General features: G+C 36.5%; 1 protein-coding gene across 5 annotated transcripts in view; it reads right to left on the bottom strand.

Annotated features, from left to right (window-relative positions):
* Positions 1 to 12,868, bottom strand: part of FGD4 (FYVE, RhoGEF and PH domain containing 4) — a 1,935,878-nt gene that overhangs the window by 833,700 nt on the left and 1,089,310 nt on the right. For all 5 annotated transcript variants that reach the window (XM_044088116.1, XM_044088113.1, XM_044088111.1 and 2 more), the window contains one exon: positions 9,843 to 10,008. In XM_044088116.1, coding sequence (XP_043944051.1) covers positions 9,843 to 9,919 — 77 coding nt within the window. In that variant the 5' untranslated portion in view covers positions 9,920 to 10,008. The remainder of the gene's footprint in view (positions 1 to 9,842; positions 10,009 to 12,868) is intronic.

Genomic DNA, 12,868 nt, shown 5'->3' on the forward strand with positions numbered 1-12,868 from the left:
CCACATTAATAACAACGTCCTAAGCATGCAATCAGTCATTAGGGATTTGGGCACCCAGATTGACAGCAACCTGACTTTTGACCACCATGTTGCTTCCATTATATGGAAAACTTTCTACATGGCCCACCTCATAAGTAAGGGTATCTCATCCAGGCACAAGGAGGTCATAACATCTCTGTATTCTTCCCCTTATAAGGTCCATTACTGAGTACAAAGCCCTGTTCGGCATGTATCTCACAAAGCAAATGCAGCAGCTGGAGAGATCACAGAGATTTCTAAGCAGAAGGATCCAGGGCCTCAAAAATCTACCATACACAGATAGGCTAAAAGTCCTATCCCTCTACTCAGTCTCATACAGACTCCTCAGATGTGACCTCTGTCTGGCATACAAGGCGATCTCAGACCCTGCCTTGATGGTACTGTTGCATATCCGCAAGTCAGGCTCCACTCAAGTAACCCACACGAGTGGCCTCAACCTGGTCTGTGACATCAATAGGATTTCATGGTGGGACAAACTTGTTCCCCAGAGACTCCCCATCTGTGGAATAGACTCCCTCTCCACGTCAATCAGAGCCTCTCTTTACCCCTTTTTAAGCGCAACCTGGATAACTGGATGGGAAATAGAAAATACATCCCTGGTATTTCACCCGTGTCCCTGCTGGACAGGGAGATCGGGTGCTGATTTGTCTATGCATGGGTTAAACTCTTGACTAGGCTTACAAGGGCCTCAGAGGGAATAGTCTAGTAACTTCCTATGATCCTATGATGATGGCCCCTGTTTGTAAAAATGAATACCTAAAGATCCTCTTATGGACTAATCAATTACTTTAACAGAAAAATCATTAAAATGCTTGCAACAGTGATATAAGACTAGCTAAAAGAAATTATGGAAAATTAAACTAATAAATAATTTTTAGTGGATGTTACTTTCATCAAAACATTATTGAAAAATATGCAAATTGCATTAATTTATTGTGCTCTGGAGACAGATTCTGACCCTGTAAAGTATAAAAATTATGTGTAACACTGAAGCTGTAACATCAGTAGCAAATACTGTTGAGGCTATTTGTAACAGAAACTGGGCTCAGGTTAAAGTATCAATATCTGGGAATCTTAGAGAGCAAAATGTGCTATGAGCTTTAAAATTTTACACAGATTTGATATTCAAGGAAACTAAATAAATGACGTATCAGAACAGAGCATTAAACCACACAACTGGGATGCATTGATGACTTTCTATTGTTTTCAATGACAAATTATTTGTTAGATACACACCTGCAATGTCTAGGCCAGTATATGAGTGATCGTGATCTACTATGGAAGGAGATGCAGGTTTAATTCCAGACCAAGTGCATCAAGCTACATACACACTTGGAAATAACTTTTTTTTTAGATGCAGCTAGAAGGAACATGAACATGTTAAAAATAAACAAGAAAGCACATGCCTTACTTATGTTAGATGTTCATGGTAGCTATGTGATACATGCTGTGTTTAATGCCATCAAATTTAAAACCTACCTCATAATTAACTGAGGTGATATATGATCTAAAAGTTCCCATATTGCTATTTTGAAATGGCATATCAAGCATTTAACTTATCTTTAAAAATACCCAAATCCTACCAAAAACGTATCTGAGGGAAGAGTTGAGAATAAATTAATATAGGCATATTTAAAAGTATTATCTTCTTGGATAAGGACTGCACGGCCAGATCTGCAAAATGGTGAATTTTGTTTTACTAAGAAGGATCCTTGGTGACAGCAGCATAAGAACATGGTCATGTTATGAGCAGATTGCAGGAAGTCTATGAAAATGATTAGACTATCTTAAAGTTAACTTAAAGAGAAGCATTACTTTGCGTGACTAATACTTAACTATTTCCAGAAGAGTTATATATGTGCCCTGTCATAAACACACACACACACACACACACACACACACACATACACACACACACACACATCAACACTGCTTCTGACAAACCAGGTCTATAATAATATGCCTGCACATGTATGCATGCACACAGTCACTCACACTGTACGCTTATTTCCAAGCGAATTGGAGGAACACCGATTCATCTGTGGCTTGTCCTTGAGGTGTTAATAGAAACTAGAGCCCTTGTATAAAGCCAACACAGTGGACAGGAAGGACACACAGACTCCACACAGAAGGATCTACAGCTAAGAATCAACCAGAGAAGTGTGCACCATGATACTGCAGCACTGTGCCAGTGACTGGTAACCTTCACATAACTCCTGCTCAGTCCTCCTAAGACAGCCACTTACTGTATACACTGCTGAAGGACAGGAAGTCTGAAGTGCAATTTTTTTGTCAGTATTTGTTAACTGCAGTCAACAGTTTATCAGAAAACCTGCAAATTTGAAAATAGACTAAACTATGAAACTAAGTCAGTGACAATCTGCAAAATGAGAGACAACTGAGATCTCAGACTGTACTTTAAAACAACTCAATTATTTATTAAGAGAGGTTATGACACTAATAAAGTGTTTACTTTACCAGATAAAGTTAACAAGAATATTACTCATCAGCCCAATATAAGGCAGGATGAGTGTTTTGTTAAACCTGGTGGTAAGTTAGATAATAACTTAAGTAAGATACATGTAGTTATTACTTATGACCTTTTATCGGAAGAAGTAAAACAAATGATCCAATATTACTGGAGCTTTTTATTTAAGTATAGAGATCTTGCACACATTTTTGATAGAATTCCCAGGTTTTCCTGTAGAAGGAGCCAAAGCATAAGGGATATGTTAGTACATGCTAGATTCTCTATGCCTAACTTGAGTTTAGGTGTTAATCCTACCACTGTAGTGACTTATTCTTGTGGTAGATGTGTAACATGCCAATATGTTAGCAGAACATTTAAATATATTAATGGGCTGCCTTTTCAGTCTAATGCTATGTTTTCCTGCAATACAGAAGGCATTATATATGCGCTTAAATGTCCTTGTGGCATGTTCTATATAGGTGAAAGCAAGAGGGCTGTTAAGACTAGAATTCAGGAACATGTCAGGGACATTAAAATGCAAAATTAGAGAGCCCTCTTGCTATGCATTTTAAAAATATATCACAATGGTAATCCTATGGGTTTGTTAGGCACAGTTTTGGAACATATTCCTAATAATAAATATGGTTCTGATCTTAAGAAAAAACTTTTGCATAAGTAAACACTTTTTATATTGAAATATGGTACATTAGCCCCTGGTGGCATTAATGCAGAATGCAAATTGAAGGTTCTTCTTTAGTTATGTCATGTGATTTTAAAATTGTTTAATTGATTTTATTATATAAACTTGTGCTTTAGTTCTTATTTTGCATTCTCCTTGGAAGGCTATTGCCGAGGCACTAGAGGAGTGGTGGATCCTGGTTTCTTCAGTCGTTTATTATTATTATTACTTTTTAGTTTTTTTTTTTTTTTTACCTTAAAACAGTTTTACTCAAATAGTTATAGTAAAAAAAAATACAAATTAACTTCTCACAAATACAGACATTAGTCCTGCAGACATAGATTAAAGACTGTATAAACTGAGCAAATGACAGCAGTTCACCTTCATGCAAAGACAGCCTCCCCCAAGCAGTTATAGACACTTTGCTGATTATTTCTCAAATGTCTGATTATGACAAATAATAGTTAAATTAATGTATTTTTGCTTTAAAGAAACAGTCATAGCTTGTATACCTTGCATTCTAGAATGCTTCATCCAGACATTAGTACTGCAAAATCTGAATTACAATAGCAAACAGCAGTACCAGTCGTTTAATCTACAGACAGCCTCCATACCCGTTGCCTATTTAAAGTGTCTGGTTTGACCCTACCATGATAAAACAGAGTTACAAACAATTAATGCTTTACTTATTTATTTTGTTGACAGAGATGGTCTTACTGCGCTACTGACCCCTTTCAGCAGAATCTAGGGAGAAAAGCATGTAGTTTAAAGCAGATTAAAGCATGAAAAAAGTATTCACAAAATCACTTATTTATTTTTTCTAAACCACACAACTACAAACAGGACTATGTTCAGGACTTCAGACTGCTTTACCACTGTAAAGGACTGCCTCTCTAACTTGGAAACTTGCTAATTCTGTCATTCTGCTATAACAGATAATATACTAGTGCTAGCTAAAGGCATAACTCTCAATGTATTGGCATAAGAAGAAAAGAAAAAAATAATGGGGGAAGACACTCAAAATCTGCGACAATTTTTAAATATTACGCTAATTCACACAGAAAATTAATAAAACAGTTGTTGCATTGGCACACATTTTCTGAAGATTAAGAAATATGAAACTCTGTCCGGCATTACTGACTGCAATCCACAGTAATTTACTCGAAAGTCAAAACTTTTATGAGAAACATAGTAAAAATATGAAGGCACAAATCAATGACTGTTGAGAGCTATACTTAAAGGACTGACAAAGGTTTGAATCCATCAGCTACCTATAGCAATGCTGTAGCCGTGCTGCAGAAACTGAACTTTTTCTGCCTTTGCTTTCTAGTACCTCTCTCTGTACTTTGTCCTAAGGTGACAATACTTCATTTCATTCTGCACCCAGTGCCTCGGGGCAGCCACATACCTGATTATACTTGCTTGATCAGACAAGCAAACAGATCATGTGATCCTTTTCAGGAGCAATGTGCACCAGAAACACAAAACAACAACAAACCTAACAGAAATCAGAAGGCTGCCATGGAACAGACTCCTCATCCACATAAAAAAAGTTCATCCCTGTCTACTTTCAAGTGTAACTTAAAGCTATAGATGGGAAACAGAGAATTTACCCCAAAACTGCCCCCTGTACTACTAATGGACAGATGCAGCACCTAAATACTTTATCCCATTGCATGGATCCCCTCAGGTTATCTATGGTAAGATCCCAGTTACTCATTAAGGATAATATATAATTATCGATCATGGGATTGGTAAGGCCAATCTATAACCAAAACGGATTGGTTATTTCATGCACAAAAAAGGAAATTGGTTAGGCTTAAAATGGCCCACAAGGGTACCTAGTCTAGTATTTATCTATAAACCTATAAGTAATAAACAAAAGTACTAACAGGAAGAAAGTATACATAATCTAATTTATCAAATAATAAGGTGTGTACAAATTCAAATTAGCAAATGCAAAAGCATACAAAAATTCAAAGAAGTTACCTATAGTAAACTTAAGAAAGGCTTTTCAGATGACACCAATTAGCATACAAAGCAAACATGTTGCAATATACATGGGAACACAACTGTTTGATGCATTATAGAATGGAGCTATTTAATATGGGTTTATATTACTCTGAGTTTTTGGAAACTCAAAATTCACATGGTCGAGACCATATGATCGGGTTTTGGAAAACTCTAAATAAAAAAAAAATCTGTTTTTGCGGGGGGGAATTATATATACTAACTCCGTGATCACACTATGGTGGGAATACAGTAAACTCCCTTTTGAAGCAGTTCTATGTAGATTGCGGTATATTTTTTTAGACAAATGCCACTTCAGCTGTGTTTGTTGTCAGTCATCTGACCAAGCTTTGTACATACACAGAAACACACAAATTATAAGCTGATGTTAAAGCAAAGAAAAGATGCTGTTCAGCAATAGACAAAGGTGACTGTACTACACAGGAAAAAACCTGTCCTTCCAGCTACAAATATGGGTATTTTATTTGCCTATTTACACTGCTGTTACTGCTACATTTGCTGCTGTTTTAAGATCTGTTAACAGAACAATAAGATCTATGCCTTGCCTTCTGTACAAAAAACCCCAGATACTCTGAGGTCTTGTATCTCCAAATGTCTAATAGTTCCACAAATAACAGAACCAGGGACCTAAATCTTCACTAGCAGATAAGTAAAATGCAATGGGGACACAGATGCTTTGTATTCATGCAGTGCCTCCCCAACCTCTGGAACAGACTTCACCTTCAAATTAAATAGTATATTATCCTTTATATGGGACCTAGACGATTGGATGGGCCACCCATAGGTTCATGCTGGGCTTGACCAATCTAGCCATTCTACAGAAATAGTGTGTATGGCCTGGGGATACTGTTAAAGTGCAAATGGTCACAAGACTTAACTGCCTTGAAATTCCTATGAATCCTATGAATGCATATGGCAATAATAAAACAATTAAACTTTGTTCCATTTTCATACAGAAATATTACTTATACACAGTGTTTGTTAAAAGAGGTCTCATTTTGAAATCAATAACGTGAAACTATATAAGCTTTCCTTTGGTTTTCACTACCAGATGTTCACAGTACAGCTGATTATGGGCTCACTATGGTCAGAAATCGAAAAGACATATCTTATGTTGTTGCTAAATATGGTACTATATCTTTGTAGCACCAACTAGCAATTGTAATTACTTCTACCCCAGTATTGAGTAATGAGTAGCAATAGAGATGATTTTATTTTGGGGATAAGATATCTTCTTCCCAGAATACATCTGTTTACAGGGAAAATGACACGGTACTGACCATCTGCCACATTCATGCTGTTTAGCCCATTCACCTGCAAGAGCAGTACACAGAATTACGGTCCACTGTCGTAATATTTGGACAGTGGGCTAATGATTTTACTTCCAGCAAAGGCCTCGGGTTTGTGGGCAGTATTAATAAATAGTTTGTCTCACCAAGTAGGGCTGCTACATAATGGAGCTTGTATACCAACGCCCTTTCTGATTCAGATTGACAGCTACAATATAAGTGAAGTTCCTGTAAGCAGTCTTACAACCCACTATAAGCCATGGTATTCCATGCACATACACATGCAAATATCCCCCCCAGTTCAAGAACACTACAAACAGGTGCAGACCGGTAGGTAGGCAGGCAGGCACTCTCTACATAATTTAAGGGAACTAAATTATCTTCCTATAGCTACTAGCATTCCTGAACAGATCAATCCCCTTCCCTACTATTTAAAGTTAAAAAGAACTTTTTTTCATGGCAGAAAAATCCTTACCAGTTTTGTTGTTCCCCATATTACAGGCAGACTCACTACCAAAACCACATGTGCTTTTGCCCCAAGCACTGATGTTACTGTGCTCCAGCCAGTGGGAGCACATGCGGGACATGAACACTTATTTAGAAATAATATGCTGATGTTCATTACCCAGCAATCATGGCAAAGCAAGGTGAAGCTTTTATAAATCACTCAATGCCATAGATGTGATGCAGAAAGCAGATGTGATGTTTCCAAGTCAGACGAAAGCCTGCACAGACAGAGTAAACATGTCAACCAGGCATAATAACCAACTGGATTATTTTGAAGCATTGTGTGCAGTCCCTTGAAGCGATTACATGCAGGAATCATGTTAATGCCATGATTGCAGATAAGCAATATCATGCACTATCCCATTAAAGGAGTGTGCATGTTGTTTATTAACAGCCTGGCTCATTCTTTGTCATTATATAAATATGATGCAATTAGTCTTTAAGTCTTCTGCTTCAGACACAGCTTGAACTATTTTGATTTTTAAGTAGAGTAAGAAGTAACTTGCTAAAGGGAATTGGAATCCAGAGTTTCAAAAGAGTTATGTCTCCAATCGAAGGGAAAACAGGGCTTCACAAATCATACAATACAGCCTTTCCCTGGACCAGAAAATTAATATATGGTAGTATGACAAAAGGGACTTGGAGACAAATTATTAAATAAAGAATTGAAATATTTCATGCAAGCACAACATGATGTGCACAGAGCAAGTTTCAGCAAACTTCTTTAGAAGAACCTGCCAGGTTTTATCCTTTTTTCCCATCTCTTGACTTAAACTTGACATGGTAGCATGACAGAAGGAGCATGGAAACAAACTTCTACATAAAAAATTGCAACATTTCATGCAAACCTAACAAGATGAGCAGATAGCTAGCTTCAGAAGGGAAGCAACAGTCAAGTCTCATCATTTATTCCTTCTTTTGACTTAAGCTAGTTACCTCAGCTTCTACTAATGTTGACTGAATATTGCATCGGCAACCCCCATTATCCTTCTGTAAGCATAATTCAATAATATTACTGCTGGTGTCATTAATATTGTTATTTTTTAAGTATATGTTTTATGAGAAAAAAAGAAAAACAGGAACAATAAAAAAACAAAGAAATCCATAACAATAAGAATTGTTAGAACTATGTACAATATGTACAATGGATACAGCACAGCAAATTAACAATGGAATCAGTCTTATGTGAGACAGCATCCAATTTACAAACGATATATTGACTATTGAAATAAAATCATTCAGAAAATAAAGAATTCTAAACAAGCCAAAAGAATTAACTGTATTAACCTCACTTGTTTGGTAAGACAAAGGCTCCCCATTCTTGAGGGATATTCTCTGTCTGACTCCTGTCTATAACCCAGAGGTTTCCTTAGAATTCTTTTATTAACTTCTTCATATTCCGAGACTCTCTTGACTTTCCACTCTCTGACACAACGTTTTTACACTTGCTACCCATCCTTCCATTAGCTTCAGGGTTCAATCTGGTCCCCATTTGAAGCACAATACCAAAAATCCTAAATTTCTAGTCAAGGATAAAAATACCCCCAAAGGACTGTTCCTACAAGTGAGGATGGGTGGACCACTGTTTCACTATTATAACGCACCCCATAACATGTTTAGTTTATCATTATTTCCTGCACTATACCTCCTGGACCTAATATTTGACACTGTACCCAACTTATGCAGTCTGGCTGGGGTGCAGTACCATCAAAACTCACCCTCCATTACTAATCTATGCAATGTGGCCATTTACCTAATTTGGTGGGTGCTCTGCAAGCATAAACCCACTACTCCTGCTCACTTAAATGAATGCGGTCTTGAAAGAGACACACCTCTTCTCAGCCTCCTCAGCGCTTGTGCTTTAAACTTGTCTTTATAAATAAGGCTCACTCTGCAGTTCTGGATCTTAATCCACTTCTAACAAGGATACAGCCAATGAGCCTTCACTGCTGGGAGGATCCTTATTAGCTATCTTTTTAGGTCTAATTCTTCTAGCCATGTATTATTTCTGTATAGTTTTGTACTACTTCTTACTTCAGCAAATAAGTCTTCTATGTATTCAAATTCTTTGTATTATTATTTGTGACCAAGTTTTTCTTCCTAGGCCTTGGGCCATCATTGATAAGGGCTTTTTAATTGACTCAGTCAGAGTTTCCTGGTAAATAAATATAAATAAGTAAATAAACGTATGCGTTACACCTGGTACCTCAGAAATCATCTAACATGTTACAAAATATATTCTGAAGTGAGGATGTGCAGTTTTTAAGGTATAGCTGTACTTTAACATTTGTACACAGGAGAGAAAAAAACAAGACACCTTATAAAGAAAGCTTATTGGACAAGATGAACAATCTGGAGAGAAAAAAAAAGATTCCATATGACAAATGAAAAATCTGGTGAATAAAAAAAATTGTATACAATAAGAAGTCCTAAACTAAGGCTTTTTACTGTTAGAATGTCATCAAAAAGCTTGATACAAGCAGAACTTTTAATATAAACAAAAATGTACAAGACCCTGCTGATGATCTGGCTTCCTAAGACATTTTTTTTTTACTACCAGAGTTTAGCTATGAGAATACATTTAAACTCTTGCATTTCTATACCAAAACCCAGTGTGCATTTGCATATTGTTTGTAAAAGTACTTACTTGAATGCTACATTTGCAAAATGTATATATACACATATCCCCACATGTCTGTACTGTACATCTCTGTATGTGTCTGAATAGAAATAATGGATGTCTAAATCTCCTTGATAAGGATAGCTTCTTTATTCCTTATCGATTTCCAAGTGTAACAGAACCAGTTTATATTCAGTCATTTCATACCTTATTTCAAACTTGTTGATGAGCTCTGACACCTTGTTATGCCCTCTTGGAATGCTGGCAGGTGAAGATTCTTCCATCCTTTGTCTGTCGTTTGCCAAACCTTTAGTTTGTGTTGTTCTGTGCCCTATGTCTGATGGAGTTTGAAGATGTGGAGGTTTTGGAGGCACTGCAAAATTAGAGGAGGAATAGTCATGCATCACACATAGATAAGATCTCACTACAGCAACAAAGCCTAACCATTGGTGATAAAGCTGATTATTGAACCTTTACTTATGGATAAAAATAAGGTCTCTAATATGGGCAGTCATAGGAAATTCAAACTGTAGTGCAAAACAACAGTCTACACAAACTAGTTTTAGCATGGATCTGTATAACTAAAGTGTAGGCAGTTCAGTAAGACTGGAACCCTTGAAGATTTTCTGGGGCAAACATTTCTTTTCAGTCTACAGCTAATCAACTGGAAAGTTGTAGCTAAATAAAATTATCCATTCTACCATGAAACAGGGAGCATAGCAGTAGCAAGACAGTCTACAATATTTTGAACTTCTTCATAAACTTCTCACTCTGACAATCTAGGTATGTGTGCGGTGGCCTCAAGCTGTTTGTTGTGAAACCCCTCCTTTGCATTTTACTTGCAATCGGCTCCATTTTTGTTCATATACTTCTATGTTAGAATCTTTACTGCTTATTCTCAACTGTACTTAATTTACTCTTTCATATATATATATATATATATATATATATATATATATATATATATGTGTGTGTGTGTGTGTGTGCGTGTGTCAGATAATGGATCTTTCACAGATTAACATTTTACTACAATAACTACATCAGGCAAGTTCTTAAAATACTACAAATTAATAAGCAACAGTAAGCATGAGCAAACCAGCAGCACAGAACTGCATGGAAACTCAGACAAGAACCTGTACAGAACTGTGTGTGTGATTTTTTAAAGCTTTTTTCATGGAAAGGAAGGGAAATACTAAATAAACCAGTACCTGGTTAGCTATTGCTTATGAGGCAGATACAGTAAGGAATCTCTTGAGCTTCACTCTCAAGGTTCAAATTATCTTCACATCAGTTCAGAAAGAGAAATATCTAGCTAATTAATAGCAGCGGCTCTTGCAGTTGCCATTCAGCTCCAGGGTCATTGGTTCATTCTTTGCACCTTCATGATTTCTGCCTTTTTTCTACTTGTACATAGAGATTTTTTAACTACTCTAGCTTCTTCCTACATTCCAAAGATATGCTGCTTATGCTGATGGTTACTCTTAACAACCCAATGTGCCAAGACTGCATTGGAGCTGAACTTCCTAGAAAGGAGTCTTTAGCATATAATGAAATGAACCTGGCCAACAAAATGAAATATATACAGGATAACAACTACCCTTATGTTGCATCAACATTCAATTATTCCCTGTATTTAACCCTCAGTATCTCTCATAATAAAATGCAATTCACTTCATGTGAGCTTAGTAAGGGTATCAAGTAAAAATACAGACTATACATTGATTTAGAAAGATGCAGCTGACGGAAAAAAACAAGAAATGGCTTAGCTAACTGTTGATGTTAAATAGGACCATGTACTGTGACAATCAGGTTGTAGTCAGTTAACTCACTAAGTAACAGTCTTAATATAAAATCCCTAGGTCCCACATCATTTTATATTGGACATACCAATCTCCTTATCAAATCTTACGTCCTCCAGTACATGTGCATGCCCACAGTAACAGCTGAAGGAAAATTTCACTAAAATAATCCAAACTTTATGGTATGCCATTTTATATATCATTTCTCACTATGATTTTAGCTAGTGGAGGTGGCTTATTGGCATGAATGTAGTAATAAACACTTATGGGTAATTGTGCATGTGACGATATGAGGTATTGCCAGCTATGCCAGAAGAAGTAGGGCAGTGGATGCATAACATATGTCAGCATAGCTAGCTGGAGTTTTATAAATAATTATATGTCATTTGTATATCAAACTGATTTGTACAGGTGCTTGTACTGAAAATGTATTTGTAAAGCTGCTTGTGTTAAAAATGTAGCAACAGTAGGTCCTGCTGGACAGAAAAGAAATACACCTGTATGTCAGACTGTATTGTAACCATTGAAATTAATACTGTAACAGAGATTACTTGGAATGAAGTGATTAAGCTTAGCCCCGGCTAACTTTTAGAAAAATATCTTGAAATTAAATTAGTTAATTTAGGCCATAAAGATTGTATCTCACAGGTCTCAATGCAGCCAGAGACAAAAAGTCTATACTAGGAAGCTTTTTGCATTGTCCTTGGAGGGGAACTAATTGGTACTCTGGATGGGTGGAAGTTTGAAATTGTTTTATGACTTCCAGAAGCTGCAACACATCTTAGCAAAGCTCTGTGTGCACAGTAACAGTAAGACATATGTGCAAGATTCTGGTTCAGTTTCTAGTAAATGGGGGTACTACAGAAACCAGAAGTCAGATGACCAGATGTATGTGATATTCCGTAATTCAACACAAAAATGACGTTGTAATACTAGATGAGACTCAAGTCTCAGGGCAGTCTGTTTTTGGTACCTGACAAAGGAGGACTTCTCATGTACTTCATCTTGCCTTGCTCTAGTAAGTAACCCGGGAACACTAATTCTTTAGATCAGTCAAGAAAATATGGTGAGATTAGTTAAGTACTGTTTATCTGTAGCTGTGTTGTTTTTTAATATTTCATGTGATTGAAACTCAGGTGTTTATTATAAATAGATATTTAGTATTTTCATGTTCTTTTAATATTTATTAAATATATTTAAACTTTTCAATGTGTCTGTTTTTTTACAGAACGTTTTAAACTTTGAGAACACTTCTATTTATTTGGTGACACTGTGGCCACTCCTGAAAGTCTTACTGCATTGACAAACACTACCATTTGTATTAGGCTTAATTTCACTCAGTGTAATTGGGCACCCTTGTAAGAGCCTTAGTGTGGTTATAGCTTTGGAGTGTCTGGTGAAACTAACTACCTTATTGTCTGGGCAAAGGGTAGT

This window comes from Protopterus annectens, chromosome 11.part0 (assembly GCF_019279795.1).
Source record: "Protopterus annectens isolate FY-2018-M chromosome 11.part0, PAN1.0, whole genome shotgun sequence".
Taxonomy (NCBI): Eukaryota; Metazoa; Chordata; order Ceratodontiformes; family Protopteridae; genus Protopterus; species Protopterus annectens.